The sequence below is a fragment of the Anarhichas minor genome, unplaced genomic scaffold (assembly GCF_050575085.1).
Source record: "Anarhichas minor isolate MPS153535 unplaced genomic scaffold, ASM5057508v1 ptg000136l, whole genome shotgun sequence".
Classification (NCBI taxonomy): domain Eukaryota; kingdom Metazoa; phylum Chordata; class Actinopteri; order Perciformes; family Anarhichadidae; genus Anarhichas; species Anarhichas minor.
The window spans coordinates 3,500,125-3,526,495 of NW_027466582.1; the positions used below are offsets into that span (position 1 = coordinate 3,500,125).

The following is a 26,371-nucleotide window of genomic DNA, read 5'->3' on the forward strand; positions in this document are numbered from 1 at the left end:
AATGGCATTATTTACAACTTTAATCAGGCATTTTTTAAAAAATGTACAAGATACTTTAATGTCACAAGTGGGCAACCCGCTAGTGTTACCGGTGTTACACGATGAACAGGCACGCACAAGTACTTTACTTGCCCACTACCCCCAGTCGGTTGTCGGTTGACAAATGCAAAAGTTATCAAAATAAATTGTTTGCTCCATACACTTAATTACAAATCATGCTAGAGTGAAGGCATGACCTGCCCTTCTCTGCCTTCTAGCCATACCTGACATTTTTATGTGTCAGAATATTGTGGCCAATTTACAATTACTTCTACTAATTTATTATTACTTCTACTTGAATTGTTGTTGTTATTATTCTGTTCTTACGATACAATTTCGATCTTTTTTCTTTTTCTTTTTGTTTCTCTCTTTCTTTTGTATATATGCACTTTTTTGTTTCTTTTTTCTCCTCTTCCCTCGTACTCTCTCGCCCTCCTTTATTGATATTTATTTTTGTTTATGTTCACCCACTAACCAGATCACACATAAGATAGACAGAACACACACACACACACACACACACACACACACACACACACACACACACACACACACACACACACACACACACACATGTTTTGTACTCACTTTTCTATTAAAAAAAAAATATATATATATATAATAAATACTGTATATATATATTGTGGCCATTGAAGTTGTGGCTGTCCAAATGTCAACACTTGGCCGCTATTGGCTCGTACTTATTGCATTTGTCGGTTGGATTGGTTAGGTTTAGGCATGAGGAGTGAGATTGTTTCAGGTAAAAATATCAGGGTCAGCCAATCAGAGGCAGAGTAGGGCCCGCCCCCCTGGATTCCATCGGGCATAGCTGCTACTGAAGCTTCTCTCTGCGCCGCTAAAAATACGTGCCCACAGCGAAAGCTCGACCGGAGAGGCCAGACACACAGCCATCCGATGTTAAAGATTAAAGTATGCGCTCTACAGATATTCACAAATATCTTTTTTTTGCAAGATGGCCGACGTAATCGCAACATCGATGTTATCACGAGTTTATTAACATGTGGGGAAATTGCTTCACTGGGGCAACACTACTCATATGCTCAATCGTCTGTTTTTCCAGAACTTCTTTTTGCTGTTTTCGAGTAGCTTTCGAGCGGTAACTTTTATTTAGTTTTTTGTTCTGTTGCGCATCACTGAGTGAACTCAGCCCAGGCCGTAGAGCAGGGTAGGTCCTCCCGGCCAGAGAGATGCACTGGGAAATGTGGGCTGTAAAACATTATACTTTATGCAAAATAACACACAAACACATCTACAATCCAAAGTGGGATTTTACTTTCTCGCCCTCGATGCTTTTTATCACACACACAAATTTGGAATTCACACAGCAGCGACTGTGATTAATGACCAATCATTAGATCGGATAATGACTCTCTGGAATGTGATAAATAATAAATCATAACACACGGGATGACAGAAATAGTAAACACAAATATTCCAAAAGGTTTGGACTGAAAAGGAAATGGACAAAGAAAGTTTGCAAACACAGTTGGCCTCCCTCACCTGACGCTGTTCACAAGGTGGAGAGTAAAGTGGCTTTCATCTCCGCTGAATGAAGCGGCAATCAGTTCCTTCTTCAAATCAGCCTTGCCTGGGCTTTTACCCAAACCCTATGGCTTATTTCTGACTCCAAAAGAGGGGTCTGAATCTCTACTTATCACATTAAAATTGTAGGTCTGTGTGCGGCGTTGAATCACAGCCCAGCTCCACAGCCTCCCTGAGTAGCACTACAACAAATTGCAGTAAGTGCATTTCCATTGACACAGAAAGACAAATGAAGACAAGGTTTGGGTCTGCAGCAAATGAAGAAAAAAAAAAAATCAGTTATATAACCAAAACATCCTTTAAAACAAGGGCACACGCCTCATCTCCCCCTGTGTTTCTCCTGTGAAACAGCTGCCCAGCGAACATGAGGAGACGGGAGCGAAAAGGTCGTGCGTGATATTCCCTGAGCAGCGCTCGCCATGCTAAGTGTAGCAGCGAGGGCAGCGAGGGCTCGGAGTTGCTGTTAGTCACAGGGAAAACCCTGTGCACTGGCTGAGATGTAATCCATCATCAGTCACCGGTGGATACTTTGACAGTAATGTTGAGGAAAAACAACATTCAGGAGCACGGAGGCCTTTTCCTCACGGTCCATGTATCAACAGGCAGGCGGACAGAACAAAGACACAGATATACGTGGGGGATGTAGACATGTGTGTTTTCGAGCATGTGTGCAAGGCTGAGGTGAATTTGTGTGCACCTGCATTTCTGAATTGCCGCTTGACTGCTTTTCAATGAACTTCACCTTCAGTCAGAATTGGTTCGATCTGTCTTCCATGTGCTTCGGGTGAGTGCATCAAGAGAAGGACACGCAACTCCTGTGGGCAAACCCGCGAGAGTGGACTGTACTGTAGAGTCTGAATGTGCACATGCAGTCTGTTTGTGGCACTGCGTTCCTTCTATATGGTTACATCTTCTTTGGTTTGTCTTTCATCCCTTTTCTCCTGAGAGCAACACAACGTTTTCCCTCATGGCTCATAGTCACACCTTTGATTTATATAAAAGCACCAATACAACGATATCAAAATAGTCCATGTAAAAGTCCTGCATTACAAATCAAATACATCTACAGATCTATCATCTGCAAAATGTACTTGAAGTAGAGCTGGGCGATTTCTCATTTCATATCTCTAACGGTGTATGTCACAGCATGTCTTCCATACGTAGTCTAGAAATAACCACTTAGAAAAGCCTATTTTTGTATGCTCCAGTGTAAATAAAAATTAAATACTTAGTACTGAGCATTTTTTCATACATTGTCTATGATTTAACTGAGTTTGATCAGATGTTCTTGTATATTGGTGTGCCTTTTTTTGTCGTGTCATCACCGTTCATATCTATACAACCGTGTGTCTATGATTACATTATGTACAAGAACACAAAGTTCTTCATCGTTCTAGCTTCTCAAAGTGCACCAACACAACCTGCGGGTGTTGTATTTTTCTTTTAATAAGGATTTAAGATTTTATGCCCTCGTGGTATTATGTTCTCTAAGAATGTTGATATTTTTCAAGGCATTGTTTCAAAGTTGGAAATTCCAGTATCGTGAAAACATTAATTAAGACAATTAAAGAAAATTTGAGTTAATGTACTTAGTTACTTTACTATATCGGTGCTCCTTGATACATCCAAATTATTACTGTCAAATGCTGGATTAACATGTGACAAACCTGCGCTCCATTTAGAAACATGTTTTTCGTATGAAAGCCTTCTTGTGGGAGAATAACCTTTGTAGAACTACATGCTTCAATATCAAGTCTTGAGAGAGGAAATAACATTCATTAGGAAGTCAAACTGATATATACAGAATATGAAATGATAACCCTGATTCAACTGATTTATAATGAATCCCTGTGTTGAATAATGTAGGCCCTCCTTCCCTCACGCTACAGTCGCTGCAATCAAACAATGAACTTAAGCACCATCTGCATTACCATATCGTTATTAAAACTTAGGGATAATTTATGAACTTAAATATACAATTAATGATAATCAATGTAGACTCTTCAGTGGGAGGAGACGCCTGGTGTGCCGCTAATAGGTTTAGCTCAGTCATTGACCAAGTTATGAATTATTCTGTCGAAGCCGTGTGCAGGCTCCTGTTTGCAACCTACATACGCGCTGACCTTTTCTGGTGTGGATTTGATGCGGCTGATCAATTCAATATTGTTCCATAAAAAAAGGTTATTAAAATTTCATCCCCAAATGCGGTGTGTGAGCCCCGCTGTAATGCGAACGATTAATTTGCCGGCGTTGGGCTAATGTGAATCACTCTAATGTGATTCACTTTAGAGTGGCCCTCAGGGGCCAGCATTGCAGGCCTTCTTGATGCAGAAAGGAAAATTAATTAAAAACAATAATCGTGGAATTCCGCTCATTACTTTTGCCCAGACAGTAGCTCTTTATCCCGGTGTGTCTTTTTGATGTATGTCAGATAGCGAGTCGCTCGCTCAGGGGGACAATCGTGCGGTTTGCATCAGGCAGGTGTCATGGACGATGTGAGGAGGAACAGAAGGGAAGCCTGGATAAAAGAAACCTGTTCGTCTGGGCTGAAGTATCTTGATAACTCCGAGTCTGACAGAAAGTGGTATCAAGGACAGGAGACCACTCTACACCTCCTTTCTCCCTCTATTTCTCTCTCTTTCTTCACTCCCTCTCTCAAGCCCCTGGACCATGCCAACTCAGTCTGACTAAGAACATTAGGGCGTCACAGCTTGGGATTTGGCGTTTGCAATTCTATTAGAGTGACGACTCTAAAGGCAGGCGTCTTCCATTCCCTCTACCTCTCCTCCTGGTGTCGCCTCTGCCAGCCAACAGATGCAGGTTTTTTTTACATATCAAAGCTGTTGACTTGCCAGAGTCGTTCTTTCACGCCTCTAATGCTCTTTGCTTCAGAGGACTGTACCTCGGTCCCTTGATCAAGTTACTGAACGCGGCTTTGCGCATGGCTCACCACCAAAGGCGGGCGGCTCACGCTGGGACCTGGAAATGCAGGCGAGAAAAGCATCTCAGAGGGATTGGCTTGTGCTTACACATCATGAGACAGTCCAAGAGAAAGAAGGGAGGAGGGCATACCGACAGGCAGACAACAAAAGCAGGCCGGATTGTGTTAATAAAGTACATTCTCGAGCTGAGAAAGACGAGCAAAGGTTTGTGTATTTGGCAGACGCAACAGAGTCAACTGTTGATGTTTACATGCGGTGGACACATTTTTCCCCGATACACTCAAATTGTGTCAAAGCAATCCAACACCTCCAGTACGAATTGTTTGTGCTTTTTAAACTTGCGCATTGATGCCAACTATTAATAAGGGAGCAGCGCTGTCTCCGAAGAGAACACTTGGCAGAATGATTGATTTATCAATACCAATGCCCTGATAACTTTCTTCACTGTGCGTTTTTGCTTTGAAGATGGCGAACAGATGCCGAGCAAGAGAGGTGCTTTATTAAAATATTACACGATGAGAAATAATTGCATTCTCAGAATAAATTGTGTCGAAGAAGAGGCAGAATTATTAGGAGTGAATGGATTTGCTTCACTTTGTGTGTGTGTGTGTGTGTGTGTTTTAATCTGATGATGCAACGTATGCCTGAGAATAGATCTAATGGTAAGCGTCTTTCACATGAGGTCACGGAGTCTCAGGCTACATCCACAATAATACGCTTTTGTTTTAAAACAGGGACAATCTATGTGCACTTAAACGTTTTAGCAGCGTTTCGAAATAATCTCTGTCGATACTAAGACGCCTGAAAAACGCAAATCACATGAACATTCACGTACAACTGGACACACGCGTGCCGGTGTGAACAGGAAGCAGATCGTCTACTCTGAGGGTTGTCCTCTTCATCTCCGTGTCACTGAAAACAGTCATCCCTGTATGTGACCCCTGTCCACTGTCACTGAGACATGGGGGGGAAGCAGCAGCAGTGTGTGTTCAGAGATAACCTTCCCTGGTTGGTTGTCAAAGGAGAAACATCTTGCCGGAGAGCGCCCGTGATATTGACCTCCACTCTGTGACGGGATCATTCAAAGGTTGTGGACCTTGTGGGAGTTACGCCTTTGCTTCTCGAAACTGCAGTTAAACCCTCTGAGACCTGCGGATTGCCGGATCATTAAGAGGCTGTAGCGAGATCTCCTCTCCAGCTTTAGAAGCGAGATCGGTTTAATTTGAAAATAGACAGCCTATGGCATCCATTGGTACCATATCATGCTAGTTTGTCAGGAAGGGAGCTTAAAACGCTCCAAAGTTAGGCGGAAATAACTAGAGGGGAAAAACTGGTGTGGCCATTTTCAAAGGGATCTCTTGACATCTCACCTCAAGATATATGAATGGAAATGAGTTCTTTGGGTGCTGTTCCCAAGCAGCATTCTGTGGTCCCTAAACAGTCATGGAATTGCATAAATTGGGTATGACTGGAAAGCTGAGACACATTCAATGAGCTTGATTGTACACATGGGATGATGTCAGTCCCAATAGCAGCCATTTCATTATAGTGAGACCGTTCTGTGATAATCACAGCTTCATGAAACTTTCACAACTACAAACTTGCTTAATATCCAATCGTAAAAAATGCAATTCTTGCATAAATCTCTTAATGTCAAAAAGTTTTAGATGCAAAATCAGCGCATGGTGTTCCTCAAGGCTGTGGTGTCTAATGTTGTATTTTCGAGGGGGTTTCAGGTGCTTAAAAATTGTTACATTTTGCATCAAATGTATATATACATATATACATGACCAGAGACCCCGTGAGAATAAAAGGTTTGTTTTTAAGATTTCACTATATCATTTTGGATTGAACTGGGCCATAAAGGTATGTAATGAATACTTAGTAGTCATTGTACATTCAGTCGGTAGGCCACCTGGATTTATAGTCTGAAGGTCCTTTTCCTCCTCTCCATCTTAAAAACAATCTGTTCTACCAGACAAAGGGGGAGTTTGACATTCAACATACTGTGTAGTTCTACATTTCTTTCACTTGTTCTTGCTATTCCTATTTGTAACATCATATCTGTCTTGTCTTCTTCGTGATTACTCTTGATCAAATGTGAGATGTTTTTTCAGACTGAGGAGGACTTTGTATGGGACGTTTTCACTTCCTTCCTCCTCTACACCTTATCTTTCACCCCAGATGTCCACTGGATGTTACTGAGTATCCCCAGTTGCACAAAGTCTATGTGCAACTGTCATTTCCAACCCTCCATTATTAATCTGTTTTGTTGTTTGCCAACATTTTTTTGTGTTTGACAAGCACTGAATACACGTTTATGATCACTGTGCTCACAGATTCTTAGTTGCTGTACTTGTTTACAATGTCTGTACTAGAGCACAGCGTCTGTCTTTCATGAAGTGCATATTAGCCGAAGGAAAACCGTAGCATTCGCTCTCCTTCAGAACACTTTGAAGGAGAAGTGACATGTAAACAAGAAGAAATAGTTTTGCTCTTGACTATATCCTGTTATTTTGTCTTTTAACTTCCTTCCTACACTGGAAGTGAAAATGTAATGCGCCTCCATTTTATGAAATATCTGACCACTTTAATAGTATAACGTACAGCGTGAAGGTCTGCCAGAGCTCAAAGAAAATAAGAGACTTTCTTCTTCAGCAGTCTGACAAACTGCTATTTGCATAGCATCACTAATCAGATCAGTTCTCCTCCGACACAGCGCTGGGATCAGCTGCTCTGGTTTCCGTTATAATAGTGATGGACATAGTGAGTCATAATGTGTTGGTATTTGTGTTTTGTCTGAGTGAGGCCATTCAAAGGAAGAGGAAACTTATTCGGTTACACAAGTAGACACAGTCCATTTTTACATGATGTGTTTATCATTGTGTAACAAGCTACCTGTTCTAATCTATATTATCAGTAAAATATATATCGTATTACATAGTTGGCTGAATATTCAGTCAGATTGAAAAACTGAAAACTGGTTTGACTATTGTTTGTGAAGAATGCAAATAATGTTAATATTTTAATAACCAGCATGGTCATACTGATATGTAGAAAAAACGTCACCATACAACCAACTACTGCAGCCCACAGCAAGCTAGTAAAGCTAGTCGTGAGCTACTGAACCCAGAACATTACTGTGCCAAAGATTGTCTTTCCAATCCAACACCTGTGGTGTTCTCTGAGCATGTGACCTAAACAATGTGGACGTTTGTTCCCGACATTGAGAAACGTATAATAAGACTGTTACCGGTTTGACTTGTATTTGCTATAGCCATAACCGGACATTAAAAGACAAAACTGGGAACAAACAAACAAAAACATGGGCAGGCCACATAAAATGCCAATGACAAATGAAATGCATAATGTAATATCATGTCAACTGTCAATAAATATAAGCATTTTTTGTACATTGAAATTAATTCCATGTTTTATAGATGCAAGCTGCTCTGGTGTTGGAAAAAGAGTAGGGGTTTATTTTCTTATTTCATGTCTCTTACCATCAAGTCTTAAAAACCATAAACAATGAATTCACTTCATCATAGAATAATAACATATTGCTTTTTTTGTTTCTTGAATAGTTTTTGTACTCTATATTTTATTATGTAAAAAAAGACCTTTAAATTTTTCATTAGACATTTAATATGATCCTATTCTTCAATGAGAACCCTCTACTGAATCTGAAGAAGTTCTGTTATTTCATCTTTTTTTTGTATTTCTCACTGATTTGTAGATGAAGCTGTAGCATGCGATGTTGCTTTGAATGCAGGATGAAAAACAGAAAGAAACGTATAGTGTCGTAATTACTAAGTAATTGTAACTGCTTCTGGACAGTAAAAATGGCACACAGAATCCAGTACTTGTCCCTGCTGCTTTCCAAGCGGTAGCCAAGATCACGGTGACCTATTGCTGCTTGTGGCAGTAAGCTGCTCTCTCTGCTGAGAGGGATCAGAGGGGAAAGCATCTTCATCCATTCTTTCACTCCTTTTAAACAACTGAGGCAGGGTTGGCACGGTAGGTATACGTGTGTTGTTGTTTTACATCGACTTATGTACAGATTGTTTTTAATGTGACTGTTGTTTAAAAGAAGGACATGTAGAAATGTTCAACGTGAGGATGCAGTGTGAACAAAAGTCGTGAACACCAATCTTCTTGTAATCTTGCAATCAACAATTTGTCTCTATCGCGCCACACCCTCTTTGCTGATCCACCGAGTGTTGCTAATTACTGAAGGGCACCTTAGAGTCCGAAGCCTCTGCTTACTCTTTGGTGTCGGCAGTGGTGCGCAGCAAAGCCACTAACCTTAGATACGGGCTGTCATCACTGCACGATCATAATCAATTCAGCCAAAAATAAAACACAGTCTTCTTCAATGCAGCTAAGCTTAAATGTGAACACCATAGCAAAGAGTGCAATAAAACTCTTGAAAAACAAAATGAGGGCAGAATTATGCACTAATCCTTGTTGAAAAAGAACAGAACGGGGGCTGCTCTTGTTCCTCTTCAATCAAAATATTGGTAGTTGGTGTGTCAAGTGCAGCCATTATTCTGTGTTATTACTCAGACTTTAAAAAGTTGTTGAATATTTGTATGCAGTCTTATGTTTGGTCCAATAGGGGAGGACATTTAAAACAGGGCAATCAGCATAGAGCATGTTAATTGCCGTTCATATCAGAGTAGTTTAGGAGTGACATACTGGTGCACAGGTTCCTTCTGGGTTAGTTGAGATGGAAGACTGTTTGGATTAACTAAGTAGGCCATGAGGAAAACAATGGGACTGTGGCTGTGACACTCCGTTTTTCTATTTCCTATAATCACTTGGCAGAGAATGATAGCACCCTACATGGATTGCTTTAATTTACTTCCTATCCATCTTCCGTTCTTTCTTTCTTTTTTTTTGTTGGAGAGGAACATCCCCAGCCCTTGAATGAGTGAAAACGCTTTGAATCCCTGACGTTCGTTCGAAATATCCCATTCAAATCTCCATAAATGAATACTAGCGGGAATAAATTAGCCGCTCGCTAATTAGCTGTTAAGAGCCATCTTTGAATGTGACATCTTAAGGAAGGGAAGGGGTTTCACAATGAGCGGCAGTGGAGGGGGGGGGGGGGTCTCAGGCCCGGGGACATGGCACACAGTCTTTAGGGTCTTCTCTGCTGTATTCACACACACACACACACACACACACACACACACACACACACACACACACACACACACACACACACACACACACACACTATAATAAGTGTGGACATCAGTAACTAGCTTTGTGCCTCTGATAATACTAGTTCTGCACAGTTCACACTCAGATAAAGTTCTCCCCTTAGTGTAAGAGGTGGAGTCAGAGCTGTTTCCTCTCAGACCTGACTGAGAGCACCGGGGGACCGGACTAATTTTACAGCCTTCAGAAGGAAATTGGATGGGTGTGGTAGGAAAGAAATGTTCAATTTTAGTCACACTGGACCAGAACACAAAGACTAATTACACTGCGTACATACAGTAATACACCACATAGACAATTGACGCACCACACTTAGATAAACGTATACTATATCACTGCCACGACGCTGCAACATGCACAAAATATAACCACATAGACAAAAATACCCACAGTCTGTCTACTTACATTGTACGATCAGCTCCACCACGGCCTCCCGGGGCTTCACGTTGAACCCATTAAACTGGCTGGTCTGGCAGCGGTACGAGCCCGTCATCTCCCTGGACACATTAACAATACGCAGCACACCATCGTAGCTCTCCATCTGCATGCTGCCGTCCGGCATGGGCACCTCCTTATCGGCCCGCGACCACAGGATGATGGGTTTGGGCTTTCCTGAAACAAGGCACTCCAGCTCCACTGTGTCACCCTCGCGGGCCACCAGGGGGGACTTGCCCCGAGGGACTGTCAGGTTGGGGGGAACTAAGAAAGAGAAAAACAGAGGAGGGACTGATATGGGGCTCTAGAAAGTCAGCAGGCGGGGTAAGAGGAAATGGCGACTGGGGGGGGGAAGAGTGGCGTGGAAGGTATGGGGGAGGGGGGGGAGCGAATGAGCATCCAGGTTGCAATGGCAATGAAGCTGAGTCTCAGCCACATACACAGCTTGAATGGAAGGACCATGCGGATATTAGCAGCAGCAATGGCTAACGGCTGGGACTGGACGATCTGAGCATGTACCTTCAGTAGAACCATCATGGAGGGCAGCAGTGAGGAAGTTAAATGCAATCAAGCAATGGCAAACAATGGACAATGCAATGACGAGCTGACAAGCAAAGGCACGTTGTGACCCCGACGGTCAAAGAAGAAGATCAACAACAAGGAGGCCACAGGAACTACACTCAGGTTTGAAACGAGGATCTTAAAGTGTGAGCATCTCCGTTTGCTTTTCCACTGCATGTGAAGAACTGTGAACAAATTAGTCCCATAATTGACACACACGGAATAACAGCAGAGCTGAGTCATTGGACTTTATCCATAAGACACCAAGAGAGGCTTCATGAGAAAGCTAATTAACATGTTATAGGTCTTTGGACACCCCAGGTAAATTGGGTGAAACTTCCCCAGCAATTACTGACAATAAGGCAATACATTGTACATTTTTGTATTAAAGTGTGAAAATCCAAATGAGGCATCATTTTATTAAATATTAGCTAATAAGTGTACATTTCCAGAACAGAAATGTGAACATTGGAGAAAGCCGGGTTCAAAATTCTTGTCTCCATTTTTGAGTCAAAGGTTTTTACTTTTTACTACTTCCTAAATCAGAAAATACTGTCAACAGCCATAAAAAAATACATCTTCGCCATGTTTTTATGGATAAAATGTTCTATAAATCAGGCTATGAATGATATATGAACAAACCCCAAAGCTTGCACAAAAATGCTACTGAAGAGTAGATTTATAGTATGAGATGAGCTCAAAATCTTCAAATTGAACAGTGCATTTTTTCCCAGGGTGCCTTGACCTAATCCGTAATCTTGGTCCAACTCAGTGACTTCCGCAATCTCTTGTGCGGACTACGGATTAAACCAAAGACATATAACATGTTAATCATCCTTTTCTACCTTTGAACAGGGCCGGTCTAGCTGTGTCTCCTGTTTTACTTCCATGATTAACTTGCTATCTTCACTTGTCGCCGCTTCATCGCTCGTGCTCTCAGCTCGTTCGCACACTCTCTCCCTTTATCTTGCTCTTTGTTGGAAACCTGGCAACCTAACTTTGTCTTTAACATCAATAAATCGTACAAGAAACGACCCTCGCCCTAGTATTGATCCATAGCACTTGCTCGTGTGTGAATGAAGCTGTAGACTGGAGTTTTATGTCCGACCAATCAGCGACGTTCAGCACTGCAAACTCTAACCCGATAGTTCCTGGACCGGTCTCACAGCAGGCACTGTTTTGCCACCAGAAACTATGGCAGAGGAACTAAATTAAGTCCACGGTTCCTCCGGTCAAAATGGAAATAAGCTTTCTTAAAAATAGTTCCCGTGCCGCCTGTTTGCAGTGAAAACGGGCTATAAATCACTCAATAAGAAGCTAACGTAATCCACCTAATAATCTTACTATAATCACATTCTATCTACTCTACATCTGCCTAAGAAACGCATTACCCTTCGAAAGATACCATCATCATCAACGTCAGCATTGTCTCCACAACCATCGGCATAACAATATTATCATCATCCTTGTCACATTTTCATTATAATGTTCATCATCACATCACATTCTCATCACAATACTATTTTCAGGATGGATTCCACCACAGCCATTACAACATGCATAATCCTTATCACCATCACTCGCCGCAGCGTTTGTACTTTTCTGCCCGCCTCCTCGTGCAGCTCCTCGATCTCAGCACAGCGTCGTATATTCCAGAGCATTTACAACAGAACACTCCCATCGGTGATGTGGCATTATTTGATGGCCATGTAACAAAATATGACCCAGTAAATATCTTGCCTTTGTTTAACGGACACTAAGAGCCTTGGCTGGAAGTGATCGATGAATAATAAAAGAAGTGCAAAGTGCCGAATTGCTGGACACATATGCAGCTTTCCTTGAGTGTGTGTTTGTGTGTGTGTGTGTCTGTGTGTTCTAAGTTTGGAAAGCAGGAAAACTACCAGGTTGGATCATGCAGTCTGGTTCCTCATCAAGCATGCTGGCCAAGTAAATTTGTATAATTAGCAAACCTGGCAAATTGCACGGGCTCCTGGAGTGCTGTGCTGTGTGTGTGTGTGTGTGTGTGTTCATGTATTTTGTGCGAGTCCAAACCAGACTCCAAGACTATTTTGTAGCGCTGCTCCCAAAAATAGTTTACAGCCATCGACTCGAGGAGTGAAAATCTTCCCAGCAATGATGAAACCGCATCATGCTTCCCTGATGATTTTCGAATCACTGTCATTCTGCCCAAACAATGCTGCAGCTGGAATGAAGTCAAGTCACAATGAAGTTTCATAGTGATGAAAGCGCTAGTAATCGCCAGAAAATGAAGCAGAGTCCAGCTTTATTTCCTTTGACTCCATTTCTGTCTAGGTAACAGCCTCACTGCCATCTCAAGTCTGCAACTGTCAGTTATTTGTTTTGTCAATAGTACATTGTGTGAATTGTAGATGAATCAAACCGGTAGAAACAACACAAAGCTCAACATGCAGCCCTGATTCTAAATGTCATCCTCACGTACAAATATGATGCCAACTGTAAATTTGGCTCGTTAATGACCCCAGGTTTTGCACAAAGAATGTGAAAGTCCAAAATTGTAAAAGTTGTTGAATTATTATTTTTTTAAATTTAAAACCTGGAATAACTGGTTGGCTACTTGGAGGCAAGTGAAAACAAGCTGTAAACACAACACCTTGTAAGTTAATATGGCAAAGGTGTTAACAAACAATGGCATATTTCCACATCCAGCAGAGAAAGAACATTTGGATCTGTGTGTTTCTGGCCATCTGATGAATCTCAGTCCAAGATTCATTCCGCTTTCACTGCTAGTCACTAACTTTGTCGGTCTGCAAATTCTGGGCAGAGGGGTTTATCAAAGCCTTTTCTCTGAAACAGCTGCCTGCTGCTAACAATGCAAAGAACGATGAGAGTGTACCATAACAGTGAAACCAAAACAATGAGCTGAAACACGCTAAAACACATTTGAGTACTTTGATTGATTGTTAATATGAACATATTGATAATAGCAGCTCTGAACCGATTCTACTGTATACAGGAAATACTGCACTGATTAATCACTGTATTGTGACAGATGAATATGCCTTTTCAGCCATTGTAATCCATCAGCTTGTTCAACATTTATGTATAACTTTTCAGGGAAGTAATACTTAAACATTTTGGTGACATTAGCATGGGATAATGAACACTGGTCATTCACAGTCTTGACAATTCTGTTTGGCACCAAACGAGCCGCAAAAATGATCTCCGCAGAGACAATGACAGCAGACACTCATTTCACTCACATTTGCTGATTGGTATTCACACAATGTCTCGATCGAGGCAGCCAGGTGTCAAGAGCTGACATATTTCTTTCCACAGCACATTTTCTCCTCTTTCCCGAATGTTTCCTTGAAACCAAACAGTAGAATGGTGAACCGACAAGCGGCGAAATAGGAAGGGAGCAGCAAGCAACCATTAGCGAGTGCAGGAGAGCTGTATTCACGGAGTTGCCATCATTACACCTGGCCTCTCCACAGCCCAGATTAGGCAGGCAATTACAGTTTTCTGCCTATTGGGTTTGGCAGCACAAATACTGGCCATCAGCTGCCATTGTCTCTCCCCGCGCCATCGTGGAAACGCAAACAGGCATACATGCACATGCTGATCTCTGTCTCTCTTGCTCACTCTGTACCTCATTCTTCATCCTGCTCTCTCGTTCCAAATGAATACCCTGCCTCTGTGTGTGAGACTGACCACTGAGATGCTCAGTGTGGCAGAGAGCCCGCTACTGGTCTTCACTGCGCTCTCATTGTGCCAAAGCCAACCAAATGCCAGTGATGCCTGCAGGGCATGCCCGCTGTGTGCGTATGCTTCTATAGTGTGCGCTTATGTGGTTTTTAGTCTCTGCTTGTGCATGTGCGTAGCCGAGTGTTGCTCCTCTCGCCCACGGGTGACCCCATGCTGTGATCCTTCCTCGGTCCCTCAATGCGATGCTTCTCGTTGTTGTTGTTGTCGGATAACATGTCTCAGTGTGTGTGCTTGTGTACTTTGTGGGGCTAAATTGGGACTGGACCTCCTTGTTTGGCCTCAGTAGCGCTGCAACATCTCTAGGGCCTCAGCTGGAATGATCCTCTAAGTGTAGTGCCTGATTGCTACAGCATCTCAGCAGGATCCAGCAGAGCAGACGCAAGCCGACTGGAAAAAACGGGAAAATATCTGGCACTTTGCATTTTCTTACAGCGGCGGGAGGCAGAGTGGTGCATACGGACGTCTTCGAGAATAAACAACATTCCTGTTGCCCCGTTTTTTTTTTCGGGTGAAGTGCGGTGATATAACTCTCCATCACCATGGCAACACAGCGCTCTCTACAACTGCAAGTCCGGCAGAGTGTGTGTATGTACATGCGAGAGTGTGTCTTTGGACAGCTTGGGGCCAATGAGTTGGTCACAATGTGACAGGACTCTCTGCCCCTCTGAGTCCTGGACCTCTGGGGACCGAGAGAGGAGTCCCAAAGGACCACCGTGCACATGTTTGTGAATCCGTGTGTGTGGCGGAGCTGCATCGAGTCGCTGAAGTGTAATAAATATCCACAGATGTGTTCAAATTGGCTAAGTGGATTGATAGACTGCAGTGGCACACAGCTGACCGAACACACGACTGTGTGTGTGTGTGTTTTTGGGCTCTATGCCGTCCCGCTGATATCTTACAACTTACCTTGCGATCAATCACACAACCCCACATTAATTCATGTGGAGATTGTAGCAGTAGGCTTTCAAAACCAATGCACCAGCACCAGCACTTTTCTTGCTGCTAAGTAGCAAGTAACTCCCAGGAAGGACCAGAGTTCATGTACATTGCTCAAGGGGCATTGACAGTAGTTAATGAGGAAGGGGAGAGGGTTTTCTATGCATGTTTCCCTCAGGTTTTTCCCAGATGGCCACCTCCATAAAGCATGACTTTAGGTGGTGCAGTTGGGGCTAAACAATGTGCCAAGTTATCTAGTCCTATTCACATATTTTATGGACTAAAGTGAAAACTGGTAACAGCATAATCTACCTACAGTTGTAACCACTACACTTCTGCCATGAATGTACATACATGCGTTTATAGACAATTTTACATTGTTCTCCAGCAACATCACAGATGTGCTGACATGTGCTGCCAGGTGTCCATCCTTGTAGAAGTGGCATGACCATGGCATCTACTGTTGTCATATGGCAGATTTCTCAGGACAGCATCCCAGCTTTGAGACAGCTGTTAGGCCCCTTCATCCCCGTTCACAGCTCACTGGGCCGGTTTCTGGACCTCTGTTGGCTTGATGGTCCAATGCTGGGATACTGCTCTCAGATGTTATTATTTCAATGTAAAATGGATCTTTTCTTGACGTAACTTTCAATAAAGCAAAATGCAGACACATTGCAAAAGTAAGATACACTGCTCACAGTATTTTTACAGGATATTACAAGATATTGTTTCATATTCTTCAGTGTTTTTTCAGACGATTGTTGGACCAGCTGCATTTCCTCCTGTCCAAACAATAAAAACCAATGACTAATATTAACAATGCAATGAAAGAAAATGGACATTTGTCCAACATCAACAAAAGACCGACGTTCTATGAAAACTCCACATGTCCAAACAAAAGCAGCAAACAAGTTGTTTCCACCCACAGATCCCAAACAGCAGTTGAACCGTTGCACCCTGTAGGTGAGTCAGGATGCAGACCAGGTTTCTCTTTATCGGGGTCAGTGAATTTGCTGCTGAAATAAGCACATTAGCCAGCGGTCTGCCCCTCCTTAGAGTCACATGTGGCGCGGTCACTCAGATGATGGCATCTCATGACGAATCAGAGTCAAACAGACAACAGGACGGTTGAAAGGAGGACAGACTGAGAGGAGCGGGCCTGCCTGCAAGCTCTGGATGACTCAAACTAATTTCAGAGAAAAAAAAAAAAGAGCTGTACTTTGTGTTTATTAAACCAGCTCATTTTTTAATCAACTGAGCACTTAATTGATTTGCTTAATTCATTAACTGCAGTGATTCTTTAGATTGACGGAAACACTGGGTGGTGCCAGAGTTTCAGGTGTGAGCGGGATGCTAATCGGGGAACTCATCACGGAATGAAGAGAGAGGTGACTTTCAATCCGAATACTTACTTTGTGATTATGAACCAGACTGAGGATGAACTACTGCCGTGTGCTGATGCTTTGATGTATAAACAGAGACTATTCTTGCCGCAGTAACGTCGTTTTGTTGAATAAAGGCAGTGGAATCCAGTGTTTGTAGTAATTATAACACAGAGTGCAATAAGCAGATATCAGCTTTAAAGGTCAACAATCATCCGTAATAACTCTTCATGCTATTAATATTCATCTCTAAGATGGTCCCAATGGTAGTTCCAATCTGAAGCCAAATGCCATTTCAGAGTCAGAGCCATAGAATGGCAATAATTGCATCATCTAACAATAATCCAGCAAGACGCAACAACTAAACACACATTTAAGATGCGGACTAATGAGAGGAATAATCAGCTATGTCCAGTTAGAAGTTTATGGGATGTTTTATGTTTTACACTAATGCTCGTAACTCTTTTCAGCTGTTGCTGTGTCTTGCGGTTCTTAATCCTGACGGTACCCAAAGGGGAGGTCTGTGTCCTCGTTTCCAGACCACGCTCATAAATAAGTATTAGCCTTGCAGTCTCTGGGAGCCCCGACGAGAAAAGAAGATGCTTATTTTATGAGTGTGCCATGATAGTAAATATTAGCGCTGTTTTGCAAAAGGGAGAAATCATGAAGGCCGTTGAAATCTGTGTTCATCAAAAGTTGAAAGAATGAAACATAGAAAATATTCTCTTTTATGAAGACATGCTGTGGGCTGGGGCTAAATCCGGGTTTGGAATCTGGAACTGGAGCCAATGCTTGAACAGTCAGCAAGCTCCAAAGTGTTCAGACGAGAGACACTTTAGGCCCAATCTCCTTCCAACCACTTCACCAGCACGAAACCCTGGCAGACCTGCAGTGTAATCTCCTCTAAACACTTTTATTAAGACTTCTAATTGAGGCTCGAGCTTTCTTCCTTCAGGAGAACAGGCAGAGGAACAAAAACTAGGCTTATACACCTCAAAACAGGCTGCAGGGGAATGGCAAGGCAGAGGCATAAGGAGCTTTAGTCAGGGGTGTGAATAAAGACACTGGGGGCCCGTGGGGTGGAGGGCTCATGTAGAGAATGGGCCTGACAACAGTGAGAAGATTGGAGATTTGGGCTCTTGAGATCGATTCAGAAAATATGAAAGAAATATGCCTGTGTTCAAAGAAAAACACACATTATATATCGAGTGGCGCCATCTTGATTCATGGCAACCAGTGAACGGAAGTGACCATATTTGGACCAAGGAGGACTGACGTAGGGACGCCGTATACGTCTCTCGTAGTGGATGACTGACTTCTTTTTGCAACCACAAGAGTCGCCCCCTGATGGCCAGTAGAGAGAATGCAATTTTAGGCACTTTTGCATTGGCTTCACTTCTCAGAACTGGAGGCTGCCGCCTGATACATCTATATGAAATGATGATTGCTGGGTAATATGTATGTTGATGTTGTCCAAAAGTCTCTATTTCATAACGTGACGAGATGATATACTGTAGCTAGTTTAGCTGCAAAATCTGTCAAGACTGACAAGCTGAGCCCTTCAAAATAAAAGCAACAGTAAGTAACTAGGCCCCGACATAATCATGCGCACTGTGGCCCGTCGTAACCACCTTACGCTACTGGCTTTAGTAAACAACACTGTGCCCCTCGGTTGAAGACACTTCTCTGGTTCATGGCTTCATGACACGCATTCTCCAGGGAAACAGCCCAGTCACATTCAGCTAATGCAGCAGGAATTGTTACTGGCAGAAGCAAAATTCAATATATTATTTCCTACGACAGGAACAGCTTTATGACAATGCAACCATTTCATAATATTTCATACCCGCACATCTGACTGGAACAATGAAAGCTTAAAAAGTAATCACAGCGAAGCCTTAAGGAAACCTTTCATTCCATATGATCACAATAGAGTCAGTCATTTCCTCACTAATTTCCTCAGTCAGACAGCAGCACATTTCTTTTTTACACATTAAAGGGTCTGTGTTAATGCATTGCCATCACCAAGACACTCCAAAAGAAAAGACTGCACTACTTAAAAGATAATGAGGAAACAATCTTGGCAGGTGTGATTGATCGCACTCTTTTATAGCATAGGGATTATCAAAGGATTATCTAACAATAATTATGCACCCAAGGTTGACACACTGCTTTCATGTTCACACTGTGAGTGGTAGCGAGGTGTGTGTATGCGATAGACATTGAGTGGAGGTAAGGGTGCAGCGGGAATGTGAAAATGTGCCTGTGGAATAGTGTGTGTGTGAGTAAAAGGGGAAGTAAAGCCTGCTATGAACCCAATCACAAGTCGCAAAATATCACACAACTTTAAAGTCACTTATCAGTACCGAAACACAGGCCAGGAAATTCAAAGCAAACAGATATCTCCTCAGCCAGCGGCAACACCAACACATGGGAGTCCCCCACATGGAAAATATGAAAAAGTGTGATGACTGAGTGAGCGGTAAGCAGGAGACTCCTCACACCCCTCTATGAGCGGTGAAGTAATGCCCGGTGACACCGGAGCATTACCGCATATTCGCTGCACACTGACTGACCTCACACGGGAGATTACAGACAAAAAAAAACATCACTCCTGTCCCACTACGCTTGTCATAACGTTGTCTCTGCCACTGCGTTTCACCATTATTGCAGAGCCTGCAGGAAGTGAGTAAGCACAATGCTATGCTATGTCGCAATCTTCTAAAAGTCAGGCTCGCTTTTGTTGCCTGTGAAGCTCTTCCAGAAGTCTTTCTTTTAACGTCTGACAGGAAGATGGTTGATTGATGTTGAAATCTAAAACAATAGATATAAAATGGATGTTTTGACAGCAGATTTTGTCTTTTGATTACACTTTTAAAGCTTGAAAGATTTCAGTATAAAAGCACCTATGTATCTAAAAGACACGACGAACAGCTGCTGTAACAAGACTACTCAACATGCCAGGGTTGAAACTGGAACGATGCAGCTCAGTAGACAAGGTGGACTGGTATGTTGTGTTATTAACATGCTGTACACATGTATACAAACGTTAGTCGGAACAGTGGTGGAAGCAGCCAATTAGATGGGAAGACGATGGATGTTTAGTCTCTGATTAGTCGGACTGATGGAGTCAGCTTTGGTTCACAGGAATCCCAATTGAACACTCATTGTTGGCGCTGTGATACAACTGTGTGTAAAAACTCAAAATTACAGACGACAGTGAATATTTCTCAGGCTGGGACAGATTACTGGAATTCATTCAGGCAGTGAGCAACAGTCTAAAGAAGACATACAAGCGTTCTTAACCTGTGGAGACGAAGGGCTTAAAGGGTCAGTTCACCCAAATCACACACACAAATATCAGATAGTTTTGCCTTTATCTGCTTTAGTTCTGATAATCAGAAAAGTTTCTGCATTGCTACAATCACCAGAGATACATGGGAAACATGATTTGGGTGAAGTGACCATTTAAAGGAAAGTTCCCTTTTCTTGTAACCTGGTCTTATTTCACATCTCTGCTACCATTCCTATCCGTTACACACAACAACTTACTGGCTGGAATACTATGTATCTAACTATATATATATATATATATATATGATTATTTTAACATGTTTTTAGCAATTCTTTTCTAACATGTAAAATCTCTTTCGAAACAAATCTCTGATTTCAGTTCACACAGATATTAATAATACTAAGTCACGTTACTAAAGGTGAACATTAGATAGTCCATACTAACTTTCCTCAAGTTTGACCATTGAGTTTTACAATGCAATGGACACAGTGTGTAATCCTTAGCTTTTACTTCCAAATAAATGTTTTATATAACCTGGCTGGACATGATTACAGTGAAATTATATCAAAACTTAAAGGATTGATGGCAAAAACTACAAAAATAAGACTTAGATTGTGTTTCCTTTAAAAAGCCCCACAGTCTAAGAAACACTGCCCGAGTTTTTTTATTTCCTTGTCACGGTACATTCTCAGTCTCTCGTGATCTTCAAGCATGAGTGTTTGACGAGCATAGCTACGAGACGTCTGCGTGTCGAATGTGTTGGGGGAGGTGTGTAGATGCGTCGCTGACACAAAGGGGTGTGAGGCTCACCAGTTGTGGAAGAGATGTTGACGTCAATGCTGATCTCAGGGATGCCCCCTCCCTTCAGCGCGGCCACGCAGGTGTACGTGCCGAAGTCGGTGAACTTGAGGTCTATGATGTCCAGGTTGGTGGTCCCGGGGGAGATGTCGGGGTCCGTCTGGGTGATGACCATTCGCTCTGAGCTCCGCAGGCCACGGCCATTTTTCAGCCAGCTAAAAGTCAGCTCCTCTGGCGGCGTCGCCTCCACCTAGCACATTCAGCAACGTGGTTACTTGTGTTGCATTCATGAGTAACTTACTTGTACTTCTCTTTTACGCAGCCACGTGTGTGTTTACTCTGCCAGCGCAACTATACCTGACAAGATATCTTGACTTCACGTCCGATCTGGATGTTGTCGTCGTTGTGGTAGGGGTCAGGCGTGATCCAGAATCGCCCCTTTTTCAGAGCTGTGAAGAGACAATCCATTTGATTAAAACTAGATTCATATCTGCGACACTCTGTAGGTTATGGCTCTGCTTGTCATATTGATGCGATTTCTGAGATGTAATACCAAAGACAGGACTTTACTTTGCTCAATGTCCACACTTGGGCTGTAAAGGGTTGTTATGCATCTCCAGTGAATATACCGTAAACCTGACTGCGTTACTCACCTGCTCAGCCTTTGAGCACTTCACACATTGTCTAAATGCACAGAACGACTGGATCGTGTTACAGCTACGATGTAACCGATCGGAGCATGGCATTGTGAGCAACACATACTGTATGTATTTGCTCATTTAGATGCGTCACTTCAGTATAGAGGTTGTGGAGTCATAAAAGAGGTATTCAAAAACAAGTGGAAGAGTACAAATGGAACTGTAACTGTTCTTTTAAAAACAAAAACTGCAAGTTTGACTTTTGGTGGCGCAGCAGAGTCAAACAGAGAACTTAACAGATAAATCAGAATCCCATACTTGTTTTGAGGACCAAAGCTGTGAGTCGACATTAATATTGATAGCTACGGACTGAAGAATCCTGCAGCATTCAAGCAGGTAAACACATACTCACTCACATGCACACACACGCACACACACACACACACACACACTGTGAAATTGGAGAGATACCTCACAAAATCTCCACCATTTCTAATCCAATTTGGTTTGCAAACTCCATTTTCAAAGCATAGCTCCTCTGAACAGAAAAAAGATGATTTCATTATAATGCATGCTGTATTGGTTCCAAACCCTGCGCCCGCTGTTCAATTCATCTCCTAAGCAAAAAAAAAACAAAACATGTATGGAAATCACCATGGAAATCTTTTCATCTAGCAATTCTCAAGTGACATTATCATATTCAGTTTGGTAAAGGGAAAATGAAAACAAAACCTGCGTGTCAGATTTAAACACAGGAAATTGAATGTGCAAAACATTATGATACCTGCCAAGCTGCACATCGAGGGGAGAGACGAGTGACACACGCTTCCTTGACATGATCTTCCTCCTCGCGTTTGAAATCAGCGTCGGCAGGCAGACAATTTGATTTCTGACACGTGTCAGATACAAATAGTACAAATCGTGTCAACACACAAATTCTCACAAAAGCCTCTGTGCATTTGCATCTGTTCTTGTGTCCCATATATTCTTATTCTCCGAAGTCCTAGCTATCAATCGTGCTGTGTATAATTCAATAGCACAAGCATGGAAACTGTGGCAATTAGCATAATATGGTAAACAGCGCATGTCTGTGACCTTTATGGATTATGGATGGAATATAATACAAGGCATTACCTACAACCCACGTTCGTCTCTGCATCACGGCGTACATCTACTACACACACGGCGAGATTCAATTTCCTTTAAAGCCGACCTACGCAGCACATAATTAATGAGTCAATACCAACTCAGAGGTGGAAGCCATTAAGTGAGCAGATCTGGAAGGAAACGCAGATCTTCCGTTAATCACGCACGTCATAAAGTGGAAACACCCGGAGACAGAGATGTACTCATATCTGACAGTTTGAAAAGGCTTTTGCGTCTCAGTGACATAAGAAAGCATTATCTCATCCACACAACACACGCAGACACACACACACACACACACATCTCATGAGCCATTGTGCTGTCACAGGTGACAGCGGATAAACATTTGAATTTACTGCTTTTCTCTCTTTACGTTCCTTCGTCTCAAGTGTATTCTCTCCGCTACAAGAACTGCGACACAACCGGGCATATAACAATCACCCTGGAAGGCCAGATTTAATCTTTGTTCGAGAAGTTGTCCGTCAGACGAATGAACTTAGGTCGTTCTCTACAGTTGCTTGTAGTTAGTTATTTCTGAATAGCCGACCAGCCAAAGAAATAACTGTCAGTGCTCTGGAGGTACTGTAAGATGGGTTTTTTCCACATCACTTATGGTCCGTCCTTGACAACATGCACTGTATGCAATGGTGTATGTGATTGCCTCTTTACACCATCCCCCATTACAGAGTGCTCGAGTGAGTCAGAGTAACTACTGTATATACTGGTGATTGTTGGCCTACTTGAGAAAAAACTGGTCAGCAGCTTGACTATCGCCTACTCTATTTAATGTTTGTTTTGCTGCCGTCGTTTTAATTCTGTTGGATACATTTTATTTGGATTTAAAATATATAATTCTATAATTTAATTATATAATCTCAATAGAATAAACGTTTAACACATTCCCCCTTTCCTTTGTGTTTACAGTCGCAGTCACGTAACCTGCGTCACCCCATCATCACCACGACTGATATATTTCAATTGTCATACATTTACTCATTAGGTAGGTCACTGCTTTAGGTGAATATTAACCTTCAATATTTTTAACGACACACCCATGTTATCAGCAGAAAACACAAAGATGGGCTGCTGTGCAAACTTGGACCTTTGGGCCGAATTAAATTCTGTTGCTGTGTAGATACACTTTACTGACCGCAGGATGTGATGAATCAGACTCTAAAGTGCCCCGTCACAACACAACGAGGGCCGTCTGCACTTGATGCGATGAGGAGCTATTCACAAATCTCTGATTGGGGCTTTAATCATGAAACGTAAATTGTCTCTCAAACAGGAGAAACCGGACTCATGAGTGTTACATCATTTGCCCTTTTTTTAAATTCCCTTTCTTACCATCCGCTTCACATCCCTGAACTCTTACTGATGACTGGCTGGCCAGGTTGATACCTCAGTGAAAAGGGTGGATGAGGAAAACAGGGCGCAGTCATTGGCTTATGTGCAGCATTCACTATAAGTTATGGGTTTCAGGTTTTTTTTCATATTAACGTAGGGAAATGTCAGCTGGTACTAATTAACCTTAGAAAAGTCAGCCTTTCATTGCTCACATTTCTGAGTAACTGTGCATTATTTTACTGTTAACTATTCAGATTGAAGGAACATGACCTACGTGGACCTTCAGAGTCTAAACATTGCTGAATAGCTTACAGGGCTTCAAGCTCCAAGTGATATAAAGAAACTTGCTGCTGGCATTTGTGGTCGTGGTTGGCTTTATATAAAGTGATGGTGTTGACTGATCTGGAATCCGAATCAAAATGGAGCTAAAACATAAAACTGAACAGAAGAATAAAGCATAAAAAAGCTTATTTCTTCTCACAGCCAATGAGCGCATAATGAGTCCACAAAAATGATCCCTCCGCTTGGAGAGTGAAATTACATACTTACATATATTGACTTATCAATTAATAGAAGGCCAGTGGCCAGAAGCAGAAGAGTGATATTTGACGAAGAAATGTCTCAAAAAACCTAGTTATTTTTATTTCATGCTCAATTCTCTCAGATTTAAAAAGATAAATAACACTTTTATTTCCTCTCATCTAGACTATTGCAACTATCTCTATACATTACCTGCCTCAGTCAAAAATCAATCTCACATCTCCGGCTTGTTCAAAACGCTGCAGCTGTAAATCACTGTAACTGGCTCTAAACGTCTTAGCACACACTCTGTATGTTCGTCGTATATCTGTCTACCTGCTCCATTACTTTTTATTTCAATGTTTTGTTGTAGCAGCTTTTGGGTTTTATTGTATTTTTTTAATTTAAAAAGATCTTGAGATGAAAGGGAGACCTGGCCAAGATAGCCAACATTGATTACAATGTTTTTTTTTAAAGTTATATACAAAGGAAGTTAATATTATTATTACATACGTCAGGGTCCATGCACAGTAAACTAGTCCATTATCATATTCTCCATCTACTCATGATTAACAACTTCTGGACTCATCACTGTCATAAGGGAAGAGCAGATAATAGTCCACACTGACCCGACTGCCCATGCTCCACTTTTTAATATCTATGATAACACCAGAATACCAAGGAGACCCGCTTTATTATTATACTGATCAGAACATCTCCACCAAGCATCAGAGCTATACGATCAAATATATTTTCATAAAAAAAAGAAAAGAAACAGTGTCTGAAATCTGCAACCGACTCTTTCAAACTGTGTTTAATGGATTTAGGTTGTTTTGACAAACTCAAAGTGAGACTTAAGTCAACTTTGCTAAAAACAATAGTCTACCGGGGTCGGTGCAAAGGTGCATTTAAGCTCCTCAACCACAGATCTTCATTCTAGTTAAACCGGGAGTAAGAGTGTCTGATTAAATCTCGGTGCTCTTTTTTTCCGTTCCCTACTTGTCCCACACTTCCCCTCACGATGACTCCCCTCGTTTCCGCACAGAGCTGCAGCGCACTTCAGAATGGCCGGTGCTGCATGTGCACTCATGCATATTTCAGAATTGGTACCCTCCCTGCCTCCTCCACATTCAAAACATCCTCTCCTGCAATTTTATCTGACCATAAATATTGAATAGCAGGTAGGTATTCTGTAAATCGACTACATTTGTGTACACGAGAGATAAGTGGGCATTACTTCACCTGGTTGCACCAAATTTTGCTGGACAGCTGCAGCGACTAAAACTGTGCCTGTTCCCTTATGCATGGGAGACAATCTGAAACTAGAGGTATTTTAAAAGGGATTCTGGGGAGTGTGTGAGGTGAGAAGAGCAGAGTTGAGAGACATTGTCGGGTGATGATGGACTGTCACTCTTCCTTCCCCATTTCTAAATCACGGCAAAAAGTATTATGTTTAATGTTTAATGAGGATCTGCTCAGAAACAGAACTTTCCAATTTGCTCTGGAGGTAAACCGTGTCTCCGAATATTGTTTTACAATTTCCACAACATCATTAATATCTCACAAGAGTGTGTGTGTGTGTGTGTATAAGGTTGGAGTTAGTGAGTCTATATATACATGTGACACTGTATGTACTGTAGGGGAGACACACTTCGATACAATACAATACATTTGCAATAAACACTAATGTCTGTTTATGAAGTTTGACAAAAACAAATCCCAGCCTAAGGTTCCTCTACTGCTTTTTCTGGAGCTTTTCTCTCTCAGATGATTCAACATGTAGCTAGATACACAGTC

The 26,371-nt window shown here is 42.1% G+C and overlaps 1 protein-coding gene across 1 annotated transcript in view; it reads right to left on the reverse strand.

Moving 5' to 3' along the window:
* The window catches only part of LOC142942177 (MAM domain-containing glycosylphosphatidylinositol anchor protein 2), a 153,440-nt gene that overhangs the window by 39,779 nt on the left and 87,290 nt on the right, over nucleotides 1–26,371 (reverse strand). Inside the window, exons 7-9 of the mRNA XM_076084400.1 lie at nucleotides 21,282–21,373; nucleotides 20,937–21,174; nucleotides 10,176–10,469 (exon numbers count right to left, since the gene is read on the reverse strand). Of these exons, the coding sequence (XP_075940515.1) occupies nucleotides 10,176–10,469; nucleotides 20,937–21,174; nucleotides 21,282–21,373 (624 nt within the window). The remainder of the gene's footprint in view (nucleotides 1–10,175; nucleotides 10,470–20,936; nucleotides 21,175–21,281; nucleotides 21,374–26,371) is intronic.